This window comes from Marmota monax, unplaced genomic scaffold, assembly GCF_021218885.2.
Source record: "Marmota monax isolate L192 unplaced genomic scaffold, Marmota_monax_Labrador192_F-V1.1 WCK01_AAM20220418_F8-fsc00078, whole genome shotgun sequence".
NCBI classification, from domain to species: domain Eukaryota; kingdom Metazoa; phylum Chordata; class Mammalia; order Rodentia; family Sciuridae; genus Marmota; species Marmota monax.
In genome coordinates, this window is record NW_026694865.1 from 6,911,133 (window position 1) to 6,932,889 (window position 21,757).

Sequence of the window (21,757 nt, forward strand, 5' to 3'; positions counted from 1 at the left end):
TGACTAAACCAGATATTCAGTTTTATTTTTGCTTCATTTCTAATATCACAGTGTTTTGATTTTTCAAGCACAGAGGCTTTTGACATTGGGTACAATTCTGCTTTTCTTTGCAGATGTAGTTTCTATAGATTGTTCTAAGTACACAAGATTGGGAGTCAGGATTTAATGATTAATTCTGAATTTCTTGGAATTTGCTTGTCCTCCTAGCAGCTTCAGTGTTTGGTGCAGTGGGCCAGCGTGCTTCATAAGAAAAGAACAGCATTTAATCATGGTAATTAAAGGCTATGTGCCTTCTAATCAACAGATGAAAGCATTCCCTTGAATTGTAACCATCTTTCTTATTTTCTTATCATTTTTTTTAGTCATCAGTGTTTTGTTAATTGTGTTATAGTCACCATGGACAAATTTATTTTCCTTGTGTGGGAATATTTTTAAGTTTCCCTGTGTCTTCATGATCTTTTACTTAGGAAAGTACATGCATTACCGTTTTAAAATTTCCCATCCCACAAATCCTTTATCCAGTATATCTTCCATTTTGCTTATATTTTAGCACCCAGAATCAGAAACTTGGTATATAACAGGTTTTGGGCAGAGATAGGCAGGAATCTGTATCCTAAACAGGTCTACATCAGGAGAACAATAGAGGTGAAGATTCAGCCTGGCGCAGGTGGTTGTACTCCTATAATCCCAGCTACTCAGGAGGCTGAGGCAGGAGGCTTACAAGTTCTAGGTCAATCTGGGTAATTTACTGACTCTCAAAAGAAAAATAATTGGGGAAATAGCTTAGTGATAGAACATTTTCCAGCAAATGTGCAAGACTCATTTCCCAGTACCAAAAGAAACAAAAAAGTTGAAGATTCATATCTAGATATGGTCTGGCCACATGATAAAGGCCTACTATATGTTTAGTAACTGAACAAAGATGAATAAACCAGAACCAACCATGCAACTGAAGTGGAGAGGAAGTCCCACAGGAGGAAAGGATGAATTAGCTGGGGCAATCATAAACAAAAGAGGACTAGGGTTGGGAGGTTAGGCAAATGTCAAGAAAACAGGACTCTAGATGTAGAAGTGAGAGTGCATATAGATAAAATATGGTAGAGTACTCTGATTTGACCGGAAGCTGTAAAATTGCCTTTATTGTTGTTCTTGGAGTAAGCTATTAGGAGCAATGGTTTTAAACAATAGCTTTGACATTTTTAGGTAGAGTAGGTTATGGTAAATTCCCTTCAGTTCACTGAGTGTTTGGAAAGAATGAACTATAATAAAAACCAACTACAATAATCTCTTTGCTTCTGGAGTGATCCTAAAGGAGTGGAGGAATTCATCGTGTCCTTGTTAAACACTTAATTCTACTTCACCCTGCCTGGAAAAAGTCTCAAGGACTCTAGGAATAAATTTCATATCCCAGCTTATTTTACTCTAGGCTGTCATGTCCTGGCTTTCTAGTAGCTGTTCTGATTGACTGTTGACTATTCTGTTATAAAGAAGATGCTAATCCTTAAATAAAGAAATGACAATAAGATCCTTATTGAAACTTCATAACTACAACAAAGCCTAGGCAAAAATCTCATTGGGCAGAGAAAACAAGTGAACTTGCTAAATATCAAATAGGCATGTCTTGTGATTATTTAAACACACCCCCCTCCCATTTTTAAGTACAGGGAAGGTATAGTAACTTATTCAGGGTCACACAGTAAACAGACCCAAACTTGAAATGTTTTCCCCACATTTTTGTACAGATTTTTTTTTTTTTTATTGGATTCAGGTACCTAAGTTCATCAGTCCCTTGCCTAATTATAAATCAATGGTGGGAGATAGTTGTAAAATTATTTAACTGGGGCAAAGTCTTGGAACTCTCCCTTTCCTTCCCTCCAGTGAAAAAGTCATATTTTCTATTCACGCGGTTTCTCTAAGTTTTGTGACATAGAGAGCTTTGTTACCCCTAGAACCATTTATGGGCTTTGTAGGTTTTGAAAGTAAATTGATTGTTGCCAAATGTGGTAGCACACACCTGTAATCCCAGTGACTTAGGAGGCTGAGGAAGGGGAGGATTTTTACATTTGAGGCCACCCTTTACAAGACCATCTCAAAATAAAAAATAAAAAAACTGGGACTGGAGTTGTTGCCTGACATGTATGAGGCCCTGGGTTCAATCCTCAGCACCACATATAAAATAAAACAAAAAATCCATTAACAACTAATAAAAAATTTAAAAGCTGGGAATGTAGCTCAGTGGTAAAATGCCTCTGGGTTCAATCTCCAGTTTAAAATAAAAAGGGAGGAAGAAAAAAATTTGGAAAAAACCTTTTGTTCTCCAGTTGAGTATGAAGTTTTCATAAAGGAAGAAAGAATAAAATAGAAAACTTGGTTAAAAAAAAAACAACAATACAAGTAAAAACTAGTTCCCTTTTTGCCATGTGTAAATTTCCCAGAGGTCTTTCTATTAGAGATATTATAAAGGGAAGAGCTATACCAGTAAGTTCAGGGAAAAAATTATATTAATTAGTATGAAGAGGCTGTCTCGAGGACTGAAGATTTCCACATTGCCATCTCTAATTATAGGCAGTGTGAATCATCTGAGAAAACTAAGAATTGGAACAAGGGAAAAAAAAGTTCAGGCCAGGTTTTTCCCACTATTTTCTGTGTGATCCATGGTTAACTCTTTGCCCCTGCTGAGTGCCTCAGTTTCCTTATTTATATAATAGGAAATCTCCTCTGTTTCTTGAGTTTACAGACATACTGTTGTTTGTTTGTTCTTTGGGTTTTTTTTTTTTTATGTTTGTTTTTTGTTTTTGTTTTTTGGTACCAGAAATTGAACCCAGGGTGCTTAACCACTGAGCCTCATCCCCAGCCCTTTTTATTTTTTATTTTGAGACGGGGTCTCCTTAAGTTGCTTAGGGCCTTGCTAAATTGCTGAGGCTGGCTTTGAACTTGTGATCCTCTTGCCTCAGCCTCCCAAGTCCCTGGGATTACAGGCATGCACCAGACCTGCTGGTGTTGAATGAGGTAATATCTATAAAGGTCTTGAATTCTTAAGGGGAAAATGCTTTGTAAACACAAGGCAGTATTGGTTTACATTGAATCTGAAGATCTCATTCCCTGTAAAAATGGAAGTATCCAGCCTGGCAATTCTGTAATCCCACTGACTTTTGAGGCTGAGGCAGGAGGATTCCAAGTTTGAAGCCAACCCTCTGCAAGTTGGTAAGACCCTCAGCAACTTAACAAATTTCCATCTCAAAATAGAAAATTAAAAAGGCTGGGATTGTAGCCCAGTGGTCAAGCACTTGCCTAGCATCATGCACAAGGTTCCATCTCCAGCATTGGGGAAAAAAAAAATAAAAAGAACAACAACAACAAAAAAGATAATATTCACTCTTTTAGAGTTTTTTTTTTTTTTTACGATGAGAAATAATCATTTTGGTTTTGAGGAATTATTGATGGATTCTCCAGCAATAGTGAATTAATGTTTGCCAATCCTTTCTCTGGCTCAGTAGCTCAGAATTCCAGCTTTGGTGAACCCATTATATCTGTCATCTTGAGAGAGATGTTTATTTTTTTCAAAAGGTGCTAAATGTGCTCCCCTGAATATAATTATGCTAACTTGAATCTCCTTTTCGAGAATGAATACTTTACTTCCACAACTCTACAGCATTCTGTGCAGTTTGGAGGGCACATTTGGGCACAGGCAATTTAATATATGTGGTTTAAGAAAAATAAATAAATTGCTGTATCTGTATTTGTTCTATAAAATTGTGAAACAGGGCCAGGGGTGTACCTCAGTGGTAAAGTACTTGCCTAGTGTGCAAAGGTAAGTCAACTTGAAATTTTTTTTTTTATATTGGTATTAGTTCTTCTTTCTTTCTTTCTTTCTTTATTTTTTTATTGGTTGTTCAAAACATTACAAAGCTCTTGACATAACATATTTCATATATTAGATTCAAGTGGGTTATGAACTCCCATTTTTACCCCAAATACAAATTGCAGAATCACATCGGTTATACATCCACATTTTTACATAATGCCATATTAGTAACTGTTGTATTCTGCTACCTTTCCTATAACTTGAAATTATTATTCAGGGACCAGGCCAATTGGATCAGTTCATTTGTTGCTATCATAACTGGGTACATTTTATGAATCCTCAAAAGAAGTAGTGTTGTTGATGTTGGAGTACCCAGATACAACAAGTAAGGAAGATTCAATTTGGTGGTCTACAGGAATGTTACTGAATCTCATCTCTCTTACCACCACCCCAAGATATATTTTGGACCATCTTCTACCACTTGTGTAGAGGATGAGACTCTTTTTTTGGGGGGCACCAGGGATTGAGCTCAGAGGCACTCGACCACTGAGCCACATTCCCAGCCCTATTTTGTATTTTATTTAGAGGCAGAGTCTCACTGGGTCTTACTAAGTTGTTTAACGCCTCGCTTTTGCTAAGGCTGGTTTTGAACTCCCTATCCTCCTGCCTCCGCCCCCTGAGCTCTCAGGTGTGTGCCACCACACCCAACCTGGGTGAGACTTTCTTATGAAGACAGATAGCATAAAGGATCAGGTAATAAGTTATTTTAGGCTTTGTGAGCTGTCTTTGTTGCATCTACCCAACTTTGCCCTTTTAACACAAAAACAGCCACAATCATATAGCTGAAGAAGCTATATTTATGAACACTGAAATTTGAGTTTTATGTAATTGTTGCATGTCATGAAATATACTATTCTTTTTAGATTTTTTTTTATGATTTCTGTAGTTTGCATAGTTTCTGGTTTCTGCTGTTTGTTGCCCCCTGCTCCAGCATAACAATGAATAAAACTCCTCTTTTTTTAATCACTCCATGAATATTTGCAGAATATAAAAATAAACTCAAGGAAGTAGATGCTACCCTTGAGGAACTTTAGTGAAAAGCTTTACTGAAAGAGCTGTATCTCTTTCTCACTCTGGACATTTGAGTGTAATATGCTGCTGTACTGTGAGCTTCATAAGGGCAAGAAGCATCTTTTATTAATTCTTATGTTATTTACATATCTCTTGATCCAAAACAGAAACTCAAGAAATTGGTTAAATTGATGAGATCTTAGCATGTAAACTCCTGGAGCCACATTTCACTGGCAGCAGTGTCACTATGTTTCAGCTTCTCTCTGTTACCCTCAGCCTTTTCATTTGCTTATTCCAGCAATTCTTGATTAATTGTGTTAGGGAAGCAGAATAGAGGTATGAATGACTAATCAAAGATATCAGAATGTAGTCTCCTAATTACTTCTACAAAGACTTGGTGTACAGGAAGTGACATTGGCATTTTCACTATTACTTTTGGACTTAGGGTATAGCCAGGAACTCCATGGTGAAAGCTCTGGAATTTAAGCCTCTTAAAGGTAGGAAGTATATGCAATTCTCAACAATATTATGGCTATGGTTTTGCAGATCTTGATACTTAACTGAGCTGTTGTAAATAGCTAGAGAATTATTTGGACACAATCACATTCAACCAGTTGACATTCATATCATTTTGCTCTCAAAAGTTACAGTTCAGCGAAAATAGCTCTCTTGTCCTTCTACTTTGCCTTAAAAAGAAGGGGAGTAACTTTAGAGAAGATATTTGCAGATATCTCTGTACATTTTGCCAAAAAGGGAAAAAGTTTAATTTATAAAAGTATTTTGGAAGTTCTAGAGAAAAATTAATGACTGAAAGTTTAGAAAAAAATATATTTTTAAAGAAATTCCTGGGCTCAAATGATCCTCCTGCCTCAGCTCTCCATGTACCTAGGACTACAGGTACATCCTACTGTGCCCAGTGACTTAAGTATTATAAAGTTTTTATTAAAATTTCTCTGATTTAAAGATAATATGTGGGTCTGTTTAGCAAGTGAGAAAGAGATAAATTTCAAACAACTGATAGGCTTTTAGCTTTATTAATGAATTTGAGTGATAAGACACTAAAAAGGTAAAATTATTTAAACAAGTTGAATAACCTTCAACTTGAAACACCTTAATTATTGAAAAAATTATAAACAAATCAAGGATGATTAAAATATCAGAAAATAAGTTGCTGGTGCCTGGTGTGGTGATACATAACGTGTAATCCCAGTGACTCTGGAGGCTGAGGCAGGAAGATCACAAATTTCAGATCAGCCTGAGAAAGACACTAAGCAACTTAGTGAGACCCTATCTCAAAATAAAAAAACAAAAAGGGCTGGAGATGCGAAGTGGCAAAGTGCCCCTGGGTTCAATCCCCAGTAGCAAAAAGAAAGAAAAAAGGAAAGAAGTTGTTGGGGCCCATGATGTGCTATTTTGTCATATTTTCTATATTGAAGTTCTGTGACTGTGGAGCTTTGGTAACAAGTGACTCTTTGGGCCACTAATTTGAGTTTGGGGCTTTGGTTCAAAACATAAGAACACTGTATTTCTGGTCATTTGGCTGTTAGGTTAACATAACAGATAACTAGACCACCCACCAGTTGTCATAGATCATATCTACCTACAAGTTTATAATTGTCTTCTTTAATGCTAGGATCTGTGACAGTGCTTTCTAAGGAAAGTAACTGTTAAACAAAGCAGAGTCACATGTGAAGCAAGGATCTAAAGTTAGCATATAAGGTAAAAATTACACTTAAAGTTAGTCTTGAAGCTGGGCACAATGGCACATGCCTGTAATCCCAGCTATTTGGGAGGCTGAGGCAGTAGAATCTCTTGTGCCCGTGAGTTTGAGACCAACCTGTGCAACATAATGAGACCCTGCCTCAAATGGGGGTGGGGGAAGGTTAACCTTAAAATCCTTTAAATCTCCCACAGATTATAGCCTAACTGGATATGTATATATGATCACATTCTGTAATTATGTACTGTACAATATGGATAGGTAATACATCAATGTATTGTGAATAAATTGTGTACTTTGCATAGTGGTACAAAGCTTATATAAACAAGGGAACATATGCATGATAACTAATGGTAGTGTTTTATGTATTTTTTTTCCAAATTATATGAAATTTGGGTAAATAAATTTGGTCTTATTCTATACTACATCAAACTTTTCATTTTTTAAAATTTAAAAAAATTCTTACAAAAAACTTGACCTAAATTCTTTCTAAAACCATGTTACAGTTTAATTCTTTGTTTTCTCCCAAAAAGCTCCTTACTGGCAGAGCCTGGTGTCAAATCTTATTTTCTCCTGCCTCCCTAGGAGGAGCACCCAGTGTAGTACTTTCCATGTAGTGAGTGCTTAGGAAATGGCTTAAAGAGGAGGTGAGTGAGCAGCTAGCTATGTGTTTGTGTCTTAGTCACCACTATTTTGATTACAAATAATAGAAGCTATTCAAATTAACTTGTACTCAAAAGGAGGATTTACTGGAAGAATGTAGGGACTTGTCACCAAACCAAGGAAAGAAATATACAGCCCTCACTAGGAATTGGACAAAGCACTTGGGAAACCTCTAGAGACCAAGAGAACTTCTCAGTATCCCTAACTCTTCTTTATCTGACTTTCCTTTTGCTTGGGGCCATAAAGTCTCTTGCCTGTGCTTCTGTTTACCTGCATCATTTTTTTTTTTTTTTTTTTTTTTTAATCACAAGCCTTCTCTTCTTCTCCTGTCATTGGTGGACCAGAGCCTCCCTTGTACCCCTTCTCCTCAATTTAAGCACCTCCAGAGATTGACGAGTCCTACTGTCCCTGTTGGAGGTTCCCAAGAAAGAAACTGACTGATTCAGTTTGAGTTAGCTTTGCAGACCTAGTTCAGAATGTTTATTCCAGGGGTCCCAATCATGTAGGCCCCGCTACTCAGCAGAGAGCAGATTCTCTAAGAATGGGGCTTTAAGAACTGGGAGAAAGGGGTGGACAGTAGGACATGAGAAAGGTGAGCTCAAACATACTTTACTTTTCTCTTTATGTAACACTTGGTTAAAAAAAAGAGACAATCTCAAGAAAACATCTTGAGATTCTCTAAGTAGGGAATAGAGCCTATTAAAATAACTCTCCTCACTCTGGCCTAGGAAAGTGAGGATTCTCAGAAACAGAACTGCCCCTTTTACAATGAATGGGTAGCCTCTCTCATTCTTTGAAGATGATGATGATGATATTGTGTTCATATACAACTAAATATATATATGTATATGTGTATATACATATATATTGTGTCCATCTACAACTATGTGTATATGTGTATATATATATAAATATAAAGAAATTTAAACAAGAACACAGAAAAATCCTCTTTATGTTATCATTCCCTGCACATTTAAAATTGACTGAATTTGATTTACTCTATGTGTGTGTCTTAGAATTTTTTTTTTTTTTAATATTTATTTCTTTTAGTTATTGGCGGACACAACATCTTTGTTTGTATGTGGTGCTGAGGATCGAACCCGGGCCGCACGCACGCCAGGTGAGCGTGCTACTGCTTGAGCCACATCCCCAGCCCCGAGTGTCTTAGAATTTTGAGGGAAGCATTATGCATTCCAAATAAAAAATTCAAATACTGTGTCATTGATTTATATTTCTTATAACTTTTTCTATTGTCGTTCTTGTTCTATGAATATCTACCATATGCTTGGACCTGTGCTAGATGCTAACATACAAATATAATTAATACACAGTAGTCACTACCTTCAGATAGCCTTCATTAATAGGGAAGACAGATACATAGACATAGAAAGGGTAATGGGAGTGGGACTGGAGTGTTAGTGCAGCAGGGGAATCTTCTTCTTCCTCCACCATACCAATTTAAGCTCATATTAACAGCATAGTCTAGCAATATTCCAGTTCCCAGGAAGCTTGTGAATAAGATCATTTTAAAACATTTTCATCATAGAATAGAATAATCTTGATTCCTTAATTCTGAATCTAGCTGTTTTTGTTATTAAACCAACATTTTGAGTAAACTCAGGATGAACTGGTTCATATTATAGAGAGGTATTTTTCTGTCAGAGAAATGAAAGGAATTCTATTTGTTCTTTTTTAAGAAAATATTTAGTTTTTAATTGTAGTTGGACACAATACCTTTATTTTATTTATTTATTTTTATGTGGTGCTGAGGATTGAACCCCAGGGCCTAACAAGTGCTAGGTGAGTGCTCTACCACTGAGCCACAACCCCAGCCTTCTATATCTTCTTTTTAAAGAAACAAACACAATGTATTATCTCTTATCTCTGTTATATTCATTATTTTTATATGTATATACATATATATACACACACATATATATTATGTCCATCTACAACTATATATATATATGTTTCAAAAATTATGCTTTTGTTTTTCCCTTTCCCTAATTCCTATGCAGTATCATTTGGTTTATCTATTTCTGTTTTCTTGTTGAATGTACATGTTAACGTTGTCTTTCCTGATGATACTTCCTCATGTATTTATAATGCCCTGATTTCTCACAGACAATGATGAGATCAAAACAGAAAGAGTTCAATTTTCTTTTTGTGGTGCTGGGAATTAAACCCACAGTCTTGTGTGTGCTGGGCAAGTGCTATACCACTGAATTACATCCCTAGCCAAGAGTTTAATTTTGGAGAAAAAAATTATCCTGATTTTTTTTAACTTAAAAAAAAAAAACTATATACATAATGCAAAAGAAGGAGCTTACCAAAGTCATTTTGTCTTTCACAGTGTTCTCCAGCCTGCCTTTAGAAGATAGTCATCACCAAAATATACTTACGTTTTATATTGAAATATTAATATAATTTTTTATATCCAGGTATTAATACAGGTATAGGACTTATTTGAATTTGCTTTACAATTCAATAATTTGATTAATTACTTTTTGTGGTATGGGAATTGAACCCTGAGCCTTGAAAATGTTAGGCAAGCACTTTGCTACTGTGCTACATGCTAACCCTCCACCCCTTTTGTTTTACTTTGAGTCAGGCAGGGTCTTGCAAAGTTGCCCAGGCTGGCCTCAGAAAACTTCTTATCTTTTTGCCTAAGTCTCTCAAGTAACTGGGTTACAGACATGAGTTACTGTGCCCAACTGTAATTTGGTTTCATAAAAAGAATAAAATGCTAATTATTAGGCAGTAATATGATCAAACCAAAAACTTCAACATGGTTCTATTTCAGTTCTCAGTCTAATGTGCATTTAAAAATATCTCTACTTAGAGTAGGTATTTTCATAGTGCATTATGGAATCTTTTTAGGTAACAGCTTGGATGATAAAGAAGCCATTATCCTTGATGTGTGTTTAACTCAAGTTAAATTTATGGCAGAAGAAATTAGTTATAGTGTGAACACCTCACTTCCTATTCTGTGTACCTCGATACGCATGTGAACCATATGTGCAGCAGGGCTTATAAGAATGTTATTGACAGATGAAAAGGCTGTTTCATTGTAGGGGAAATATATAAGATAACATGGGTAGTAAATGTACATAATCTTGCAGTTTTGATTTAGAAAAGATTTAACCTGTGATTAAACAGCTCCTGTGTAGTTGACTGATTTAGGTGGGAAACCTCATTTTTGTGTTACTTACAGAGCAGATGAGAGATTGTAAAGCCACCTTAGTTTTTTGTTTTGTTTTTGTTGTTTTGTTTTATTTAGGGGGCCTGTACCAGGGATTGAACTCAGGGGCACTCAACCACTGACCCACATTCCCAGCCCAATTTTGTATTTTATTTAGAGACAGGATCTCACTGTATTGCTTAGTGCCTCGCTTTTTACAGAGGCTGGCTTTGAACTTGCAATCCTCCTGCCTCAGCCTCCCGAGCTGCTGGGGTTATAGGCGTGCGCCACCACACCGAACATCATCTTAGTTTTTGATATACTATAGATCAAAGAATTCATGCCTATCTACCCCATCCAACTCTCCCACATCCATTCCCATTCCTTCATAATTACTTATAGGAAATAACCTTGTCTATTATATGTTTAGTTTTTGTTGCATTTAAAGCTTTTTTTTTCTTTCTTTTTTTTTTTTTTTAGTTATAGTTGGACACAATACCTTTATTTTATTTATTTTTAGGTGGTGCTAAGGATTGAACCCAGCGTCTCACACGTGCTAGGCGAGTGCTCTTCCACAGAGCCACAACTTCAGCCTTAGGCAGGAGTTTTGACTGGCACTGTTGTTATAAATTATAGACATTACTCAAAATACTTTTGTGAATTCCTAGTAAACATAGGAACTTCTGGCAAGAGATGCCTAGATTTGGTACTAAAGATTGTTGAAAACAAGATCATTTGTCTCATTTAACTGATCCTTAAGCACTGGCTGCAAGTCTAGAAAATCATGCCAATATTATATTTCTAAGGAGGCATGACTTTTAACTTTGTACTTTAGGAAGAGGATTTTGTGCCCAGATATGCAATTTAGCCAATTTAAAGGAATAAAATGTTTATTAATTAAGATTAGATTTGGCTGTTTAAAAAAAATTCAAATAGGTGTAACTCAGTCAAGGTAGAGATTGATTTTTCTTTTAGTTAAGAAAAATCCAGAAGCAAGGGAAGTCCAACATTGGCATGGCTATTCCACAGGAATGAAGGACTCTTCTGGTTTTTCTCTATCCATTCTTGGAGCTGTCTTACATTCTCAAGGTGTAATGACTTGAGAACCTTCAAAGAATATCTCCCATTTGAGTAAGCTCCCTTGAAAGAACTGTTCTAGAATGACCCCACCCAGTGATTACTGTTTCCATGATTGTCAAGTGAGACTAGAAAGTTTTAACTGAGTAAGTTGTTTTTTGCAACAGTCAGAAGTTCTGTTATTAAATAGGAACAAGGGGGAATGGATATTGGGCAGGCTCCCGACAGAGTGTACCACAGCTAGCTTTGAAGAATGTAATATTGTATTAGGAAAATACAATTGTGGTGGCATCAAAAAATATTAAATAGGACATAAAAGGTTTCCTAACTCCATAGTAAAAGCAATAAATCTCTAGGGTAGTGTTTTGTATTGGATTTCTTAGCAGGACTCATTGGAAACAGCTGTTAGATTTTGTGTATTTTAAATAAACTGAAAAAAAAATGACTTCTTCAGAACGGCAGGGGGGAAAAGACACTTCAAATTACTCCTGTTTCCTTATTGGAGAGACAGGGAAAATGAAAACAACCACTGAAGTTAGCTGGAGCAGATTATACCATATTAGATGATACAATCCAGGAATGAATATACTGAAAGAAAATGTTAATGTTTAGTATTTAAGTGGAACAAGACAGACTAATGCAGTACATGAAATAGTTAAATATTGCTGTATAGGCCTATTTAACTATAGCAATAAATCACTAACTCCAGATATATAAGACCTTCCCTGTAGAGTAGGATATATTAGATGTATATTACTCTGCCCGTATTTCACCCCTACAAATAAGATGAGAATGGGAAGATGGAGTTTTGTTGTCTAAAACGCTTGGAAGTAGAAGCTAACAATAATTAATGTCATATATGACTGTGGACTGGTTTACATAAATATGTGAGATAGAAATATTTCTGCTCTGTGAAACCGGATATTTTTTTTTATGTTCTATAGTTTCATAAATATGCACTGTTATCATAATGCCAGTAACATGTGTTTATTGTATGCCTCATATTTCCAGTACACTTTAAGGGGGGAATTCATTCTCAAGTTGCCACTTTGGTAAGAAAGCCTAGGTTTTGGCATCTTGTAACTGTGAATTTCAAATCTTGGGAAAACCAAACCTGGTTTTTGTTTTTGTTTTCCTCTTCTTTTTCCCTTCATAATTGCTTATCAGCAACCAAATGCTAAGTGTCTGTTGACTTTTCTCCAGCTGATAGAAAACAGAGCACTACAGAGACTCCCTGTGAGAAAAGAGCCAGTTGTGCTGGCCTGGGGCCAGGCTGTACCCTCTCTGACTTCACCCCTTCAATCTGAGTTCTCCATGGGGCAGCAGTTGCAAACAGCTCCATGTGGCTTTGGCAGGAAGCATAAGGAGTGCTAATGAAACTAGCTAATGCAACAAGGTCAATTAGCCTGGTCTTTGAGCTCAGCGAGCCTTCCTTTGAACCTTTTATGATATTGCATTTTCAGGCATCCTTTGGGAAGAATAGTTTACACTCTGTTCCAATAAGGGATCAAGGACCATTCTCTGTTTTATGTAGCAGTGGAAATGCCTTTGGCACTCTGGTATTAAATAATTGCTTATTTGAACATATTGTGCAATGACTTAGCCTTTCCTACACATTATTAGTTTCCATTGAAGCTATTGTGCTCACTTTAACTTTTCCAGTAGGGACTGTGAAAGGAAATGGAAATTTTACAAATTGAACTTTATTTATATCTTATTCACTGTTAAAGCAATTGTCTCATTCTTTGTTTTTTGTGTCTCCCATTCTATATCTCATTTCCCCTCTGCTTTCAGGTGAAGGTCTCCCACAAGTGTACTACTTTGGACCATGTGGGAAATACAATGCCATGGTGCTAGAGCTTCTTGGCCCTAGCTTGGAGGATTTGTTTGACCTCTGTGACCGGACATTTACTTTGAAGACGGTGTTAATGATAGCCATCCAGTTGGTAAGTTGTCATTGCCATTCCAAAGGCCACTCCCCCGGCCATATCCTTATGGGCCTTTTGGTTATTAATTAGCTGTGAATTGGTTTTTATAAGCTAATGGCATTCTAGGAAGTTGGCTGGGGCAAAAAGTGTTAACTCAAAGAAGTCACACTGAATCTGCAGTTTGCTGTATTTTAAGAATTTGTACCTTGGAGCAAAACCCTGCCCTAAACTGAAGTAATAGTATATAATTTAGATTAGAAAGAAAGAGGATACTTAGATATAGTTGTAGTGTAAAGTAATTTCTTTAGTGTTTTATTTATAAATTTTAAAGGTTTTGTCATGTACTCTTCTTTCACTGTAGCATTTTAGAAGAGATTGAGGGTGTAACCCCCTGCACTAACCTTCATTCAGAGTTGTGTAACCAAGAATTTGCCTTAGTTCTCTCCTATTACACACTTTAAACTGGCCAAAAGGCAGCTCTTGCAGCTTCTCCCAAATTATATACTGATACCAGCTTAACAAACATTGCAACCGTTCATTTGAAAAGCTTGACAGGCCTTAAGAGAAAGGATACAGATGCATCTTTATTCATTTGAAATGTTAATGGTCTTACCCATCCAGTAAAAAAATCGGAAGTATTAGAAAATTGATGGGCTGTGGTTGTAGTCGAGTGGAAGGATGCTTGCCTAGCATACATATGTGAGTTCCTGGGTTTAATCCCCAGGACTGAAAAAAAAGAAAAGAAAAATTGACTTTGACATCTGACTCTAAATGTCTAAGCTTTCTTTTCTATATTAAGTAAGTAGAAAAACTTGGTATATAAAAATATTGAATGAAATTTGAAATAATGTTGCGATTATTATTTGGTTATATTTACTTTTTTGTTTTTTCAGTTGTAGATGGACACAATACCTTTATTTATTTATTTTTTTATATGATGCTGAGGATCGACCCCAGTACCTCACACATGCTAGGCAAGCTCTCCACCACTGAGCCACAACCCCAGCCCCAGGTTATATTTACTTTTAAATAAAAGTTGTGTCCCTGCTACTGACTAGCTTTCTGATGTCAGGCCAGTGTTAATTTCTCTAGACCTCACTTTCCTTATTTCTACAACAGTGAGAGCTGGATGGGGAACTATTGTCCAATTGAGGATAGGAGATGTGGTCAGTAGGTAGATGTGTCACTGGACCTGTCTCAGAGGCTCCTAGTTGTCTGACATCCTACCTTGGGAATACTTCTTTCCTTTTAGTTAATCCCAGTCATCTTTTGGAAAATGTGACATTATGAGGTAAATCATTTTAGCCAACTGTACTATCTTCCTATTTATAATCTTGACAGTTGTTATTTATTTGTGAAAGAAAGTAGTTTTTTGCTTTACAAGTCAGGAAAGTAGACGGTAAAGAAGAGATGTTTTATTTTTATTTCAGTAAAAATTTATATTGAGGGCTAGGGATGTGCTCAGTGATAAAGTGCTTGCTTTGCATGCAAGAGGCCCTAGGTTCAATGTCTAGTGCTGAAAAAAAAACCCAACAAACAAAAAAACATTATGCTGAGCCAGGCGCAGTGTGTGCACCTGTAGTACCAGATACTTGGGTGAGGAAAGATAAGAGGATTGCTTCAGCCAGGAAGTTCAAGACCCTGTCTCCAAAAAAAAGGGGAAAATGAAACAAAAAAATCCAAAAACCTTATGCTGGCAAGAGAAAATATTTTCATGTTTTAATTGCAATATACTTATTTAAAGTATTTCCACCTTTTTTTTTCCTTTTTTCTCTTTTAGCTATCTCGAATGGAATATGTGCACTCAAAGAATCTCATTTACCGAGATGTCAAGCCAGAGAACTTTCTGATTGGCCGACAAGGCAATAAGAAAGAGCATGTTATACACATTATAGACTTTGGACTGGCCAAGGAATACATTGACCCTGAAACCAAAAAACACATACCTTATAGGGAGCATAAAAGTTTAACTGGAACTGCAAGATATATGTCTATCAACACGCATCTTGGCAAAGGTGTGTTTATTTTCTGCTCCATGAAAGGGGCAGGTCATTAGAACAACTTTCTATACCATTAACAATTTATCCCCATTGTTCTTTACAACTTGTGGTACTTATCACAAGGTAAGTGATTTTTATGTTTGAGAAATTGAAATGATAGTTGGGCGTGGTGGCACATGCCTGTAACCCTCCTGCTAAGGCAGGAGGATCTCAAGTTCCAGGCCAGCCTTGGCAACTTAGTGAGATCCTGTCTCAAAATAAAGAGTAGAAAGGGCTGGGGATAAAGCTTAGAGACAGAGCATCCCTGGGTTCAATCCCCAGTACCCACCCCAAAAGAAAAGAAATTGAAATGGTAAAGTAATGACTTTCCTGAGTATCTAGTAATGAGTTTGGTACTTACAGACCTATGAACTCCTATATGACCATCCTGAAAAGGACCAAGTTGATGTTTGCATTAAGGAAGCATGCTTCACTAAAACAAGGATTAGACTTCTGTTCACTGCATAATTCTTTAAAGAAGAGATTCTGTTTTATACATTGGAAAATATATTTGGTGGGGCTGGTATTGTGGTTCGGTGGTAGAGCACTTGCCTAACGTGTGAGGCACTGGGTTCCATACTCAGCACTACATAAAAATAAATACATAAAATAAAGGCATTGTGTCCATTCATAACTAAATATATATATATATATATTTGGTTTACCATGAGTCTTGTATTTTATTGGCAATTAATAATCTGTATAGGGGCTAAGGTTGTGGCACAGAGGTAGAGACAGCACTTGCCTAGCATGAATGAGGCACTGGGTTCGATCCTCAGCACCACATAAAAATAAAATAAAGGTATTGTGTCCACCTACAACTAAAAAATAAAAAACTGTATAAATTTTACTAAAATCTTTAATCAAAACAGAAGACTTCCTTATTAATTCGAGGAACTAGCTGGAAAGAGTATGTGCAAGAGAATCCTAAGGAACAGTGGGAAGGCCAAGCTGGCAGAGCCCTGGACCTCATGCTACCTTCTCTATAAAAGCTTCTGTTTTTATTTGTTTTATAAATCAGGCTTTCTTGAAAATTTCTACTTGGAGAAAAGATCTAGGTGATTAAAAAAATATGTTTGAAAATCAAATCCTAGAGTATAGACATGTAAACAGAATATTATCAGGTTCATATTCCCTGACTCAGCTAATTATATAAGGCTTGTAAATATTAATGAACTGCTACACACTAATAGGTTATTTTGAAGACTAATGTATCAATTCACTAAGTTGCCTTATTAAGTAAACTACATATGTATTCAAATGAGAATTCTGTTGATAGTGAAGAATAAAATGACATTACACAGTAGTGTGAGACAGCTTGAATTAAAATCATGAATGTTATCAGGAAATTTTTTTAAGTTACCATATGGAAATCCTCACTTTACTGAATGTAATACTTTAAAATTAAACTAGAAGGTCCTGTGCTTATCAGTGTCATTTCAGACAAGTTACTTAATCTTCCTAACACTTATTGGTAAAATGAGAGTAATACTTCAGCAGGATGTTTTGAGGGTTAAAAATGGATAATATATGTGAAAGCACCATGCCTGTTTTAGTTTGTTTTCTATTGCTAGAACAGAATACTTGAAACTGGGTAATTTATAAGAAAATAGGTTTATATAGCTCATGATTCTAAAAGCAGGAAAATTCACAATCAATTGATTCCATTTGGCTTGGATCTCATGCTTCATAACATGATAATAGCCACCTTTCCACAGATTAAGACAACCTAATTTGTATTATTGAATGGTTGAGATTAGCGTGAGAACACTGGGTTACATTATCTCTTTCATTCAACAAAATATATGTAACCTAAAATCACGAAGGTAATACAGGTAAACCAAGTGCATCTTTCTGATTGGTAAAAAGCAGGCCTTTGTGGGGTTGAAGAGTGTTTTTGTTTTCCAACTATAACTCCAGATAGGATCCAAAGAGGAGTTTTGCAATCTCTTCCCTGATTTTTAGGGAGGACTCCTTTACCCTTTTTTGTTAGCCTCTTAAAGCGCTGGGAATGAAGAATTTTGTGTCCTACTGGTTTCACTGGTATTGAAATCTTTTTTCTTTGAAAATAAAATATCCTCCATGAAAAAATGAGGGCCTGTGGAAATAATGAACACAAGTGTGAAGTGTTCAAAGAAATATGGAACTGTTTTTTACTTTTATTGAAAAGATTTATTTATCATGACTATTTTAGAGTGGTAGAGCTGGAAAATGATTTTTCCATACTACCTACACTTTAATTTCATATGAGGAAACTGAAGCCCCATATTGGTGACTTGGCCATGCTTAATTTCAGTTTCACTGGATTAAATTAATGGAAATGATGAACCAAGACCTAGGTCATGGACCTAACTTAGGAACCATTGTTTTTCCTATTATCTCATATTCCACAGCTATTTTCCCCACAGTTCTCAGGACTTAAAAGTGTCATTATTATTTGAGTAAGTTTGAAATGTTTTTAATTTCATTTTATAATTGGCTTTGCCATGAGAGAAATTTTTTTTTCTATGGGCCTGTATAATGCTGAAAATGTGGAGAGTTTTGCCCTCTAGTGCTCAACTAGCTTAAATTCTACCATTTGTGTGGTAAGGTTTTTTCCTTCCTTCCTTCCTTCCTTCCTTCCTTCCTCCCTCCCTCCCTACCTCCCTCCCTTCCTTCCTTCCTTCCTAATTTTTGTTACAGGAAGTGGATATAAAAAGGGAGAGGCGGTTATGTAGGTGTGATGCAGTATGAGAAACTGCAGAGTGTGTTTCCTTCTCTGCCCTACTTTGTGGGAGGCTTCAACTCACCCTTTGTTTTCTTGCTGGTTTTCATTTGTCTTTCTGTTCTGTTGCACTGTTTTTTTGTATAATTGCTTTGTTTTCAATCATATGTAATATTTTGTCCAAACTTCAGACAAGCTGTGTAGACAAAAGTGTCTGATGTTCTTGCTATTTTATTTCATCCTTTTTAAGATCATTTCAGAGGATATATACCAGCTCAGTATTATTTATTTCTCTGTCAGGATGCCTCCTTTTTTCTTCTCTTTTTGTTCTGGGGATTGAATCCAGGGCTTCACTAAGGTGGTCCTCAATCACTGAGCTGTATCCTCAGCCATTGCTTTCTCTTTTTTCCATTAATGACCACAGAAAATTATCTTTTCTTCATCTGCCTGTAGAGTACTGTTCATTCTTTCTCATGCAAATTTCCCATAATTCTAGGCAGCGGTTAAACACATTGCATTTCTCTATCTGGAGTTAACTGGATGGCTTTTCTTGACTATATGGCAATCTTCAGTTTTACTTTCTGCACACAAAACAAAGCCCTACAATCAAATCTTAGCCCACATCAAGGTAGCCTTTTGGCTGGGGATATAGCTCAGTTGTTACAGTGCCTCCCTCCAATGCTGGTTTCAATCCCGAGCATTATAAAAAAATTAAAATAAAATAAAGGTAGTCTCTTAAGTCTTCTGTAATTTCTTTTGAGAAAGCCCTTAACTTTATTCCGAAAAACAGACACATAAAATGTTTGCAATGAACCATAATTGGCAAATAAGAAATAGAGACATGTACTATTTAGTCAGACAGCTAAAGAATGTACAAGAAGCTTTCTGAAATGAAGTTCCATTTTAAAACAATCTTCTCAATTAATTCAAAGAAAAACACAGCAACTTGTTTTAGTTAAGCTCCAAGAATGCCCACACTCTGTTTTATGTTCTCATAGAGGACACCTGACTAATGAACTTCAAATTTTTAAGGTGGTTACGGGACATGGTACAAATATAATAGGAACTAAGAAGTGGTTTGCTTACATGAAAATGAATTTTAAGTGTTAATTTTAGTGATGAATAAAAAGTGCTAAGCATGTATGCCAGGCATTCTACAGCTTGTGTCTTTGCAGGCCTAGCCAGAATGGACTATTTTAACAGCTTCAGCTGCTTAATCTGCTGCTCACTTTCCCTGTTGGTAACGAAAGGGTAATTGTAACCCATATACTGGAAATAGCATTTTATTTAAATTATCTTCACTTTCAGGCAGGTGACGGCATTGAGTGAGGGGTGGGTTGCTCACTATTGAGTGATTGGGGCTTGGTTTTAATTTAAGATTTGCTCTTTTTATGTGCTGTCTACTTGCCAACAGATCTAGACAAAGGAAGTACACATTGTCTTTTGGTTTTAAATACTATTTCTGGTTTAGATGTACAGAGAATTAGTAAAAGCCTTTTCAGAGCAGAAGGGTTTCTGAAGAGATTACTTGCTTTTGAACCTCTTTCTGCTTTAATAACTGCAAACATAATGTGTAATCTGTCTTCCCTTTTAGAGCAAAGCCGTCGAGATGATTTGGAAGCCCTAGGCCATATGTTCATGTATTTCCTTCGAGGCAGCCTACCCTGGCAAGGACTCAAGGTATCCTTGAAAGTGTTCATTGGAGGGCTTTGTCTCTATGCAGTTGTTAAAGAAGGTGCTGCTGGCTTGATGCCTCTAAGAAACACGAAAGGAAAGAATGGCTATAGAAATGAGGAGCAGGGATTAGTTAAATTAGTCTACATTGTAAATTCCCACCTGGGTTTTAGGAGCTGTTTCTGTTCACATTTGATTTTTTTTCTCATCTTAATCCATCCTTCTTTATATTTCAGTTCTCCATAATCTTTTTTCTCATTCCCTCTTAGCCTTGACATAAGTGCTGCTTTTCTCTCTGTGTTGGTATCCCTCCTTCACTACCATCATGTAACAGGAGGAATGTTCCTAGTGTGTCAGGGAATTTCTGGAACAAATTGATGACAGCAGCTGCTACACATTTTACCAGAAAGACTAGCAGGGGATGCCATTAAGGGGGACTGGAAAATATTTGCTTATCCTGTGTAGGCTAAGAACCCACCTGTACTGAAATGAAAATCTAGGCTCAGCATTGCTGTTCAAGTGTATTATTGAATAAATACCTTTTTGGACAATGGCCATTCCTTGCTAAACATGTGGAGTTTAAATAGACTTCCATAAGAAGGGATCAGTAGAGTAAGTATGTTTCAGAGTTAATTATTCATTTATGCAATTCTAAGCATTATGATTACTCTGTGCTTCTGGCTATTAGACTAGGAAATGGTGAGCAAGCCATCTTAAATCCTTTTAGATACCTGAATGTCACACATATTTTTAGTTGTAATTTCTTTGATCATGTTAGTATGGAAAGAAAATCAATAGCCAGAAGGGAAGAATGATTCGTTTTGCACTGTAGAAAGTAAGTATCCTTCATGTTTAAGAATATTTTAGGTTTTTTTGTGCTTAATTTTCTCCCCTGAAAGCTCATCTATGGTCTTTTCCTACTCACACCCATCTTCTCACTAATATTGACAGCTTTCAAATAGTTATAAATCCTACTTGCTCATCATGTAGCCAAATAGTACATTAGTGAACAATATTATTAATTGTTTGAAATGCTCTCGTGGCCCATGAATCATTTTATAGTGATAGTGGTAGATTTAAAATCTTTCCAATTTACTTTATATCATTGTGGCTTAAATTTGGGTGCAGCAGGCTAGATAGAGCCTGATGAGAATCCCTTAAGAGTTCATTGTTGGTCCAAGATCCATAAGTTCTTTGTCTAGTCCTGAGCATATAAGACTTCAGCTACTTTGAGCCACGAATGTACTCAAATTGACTATTAGCCAAGCCTATACCATAGGTAACTTTTTTTTACTAATGAAGCACATTATTGAAAAGCATTTTTTCATAAGCACTTTTTTTCTCTTCAACTTCTTAATATATGTAATGAAACTGTTTCCCCCACTTGGATTAGGCAATACTTTCAATCTTATATAGAGCTGATATAAGAGGGAGAAGGCTGAATCACTGTTGAACTCTAGTGGCCTGGGAGATTACTAAACTGCTATAGTTTTGAAAATATTGCCACAGTGTTTTGTTTTCTTATCCTAGCTGTTCATCTCATCACATTTAATAATGTTTATTTGAGACTATTAAATATATCTGCAAGGAAAACTTCCCAGAATCCAGCAGATGTTAGCACATACCTAAATATACCATCTCTATTATATTTCTTATTTGTTAGTATTAGAGAGGAAATAAAATTGGGATTGAGTGACAAATCCTGCCAACTTGAGTAAAACAGTCATTGTGTCTGAAAACATATCAAACCTCTCATAACTACCAGCTCTTTCCAGGTAATTTTTTTTCTTTAATTTCCACAGGCTGATACATTAAAAGAAAGATATCAAAAAATTGGTGACACCAAAAGGAATACTCCCATTGAAGCTCTCTGTGAGAACTTTCCAGGTAGTATA

At 36.2% G+C, this 21,757-nt stretch overlaps 1 protein-coding gene and 1 non-coding gene across 8 annotated transcripts in view; one reads left to right on the forward strand and one right to left on the reverse strand.

Annotated features, from left to right (window-relative positions):
- The window catches only part of Csnk1g1 (casein kinase 1 gamma 1), a 151,830-nt gene that overhangs the window by 89,902 nt on the left and 40,171 nt on the right, over nt 1-21,757 (forward strand). For 6 of the 7 annotated variants that reach the window (XM_046426566.2, XM_046426565.2, XM_046426568.2 and 3 more), the window contains 4 exons: nt 13,312-13,463; nt 15,226-15,460; nt 19,783-19,868; nt 21,665-21,749. In XM_046426566.2, the coding sequence (XP_046282522.1) occupies nt 13,312-13,463; nt 15,226-15,460; nt 19,783-19,868; nt 21,665-21,749 (558 nt within the window). Of the gene's footprint in view, nt 1-8,309; nt 8,380-13,311; nt 13,464-15,225; nt 15,461-19,782; nt 19,869-21,664; nt 21,750-21,757 lie in introns of all 7 variants that reach the window. The other variant, XM_046426570.2, reaches the window with a different exon arrangement.
- LOC124080691 (small nucleolar RNA SNORA26) lies at nt 17,391-17,504 on the reverse strand. The gene has a single exon (XR_006847774.1). It is a non-coding gene; the product is annotated as a small nucleolar RNA SNORA26 (small nucleolar RNA).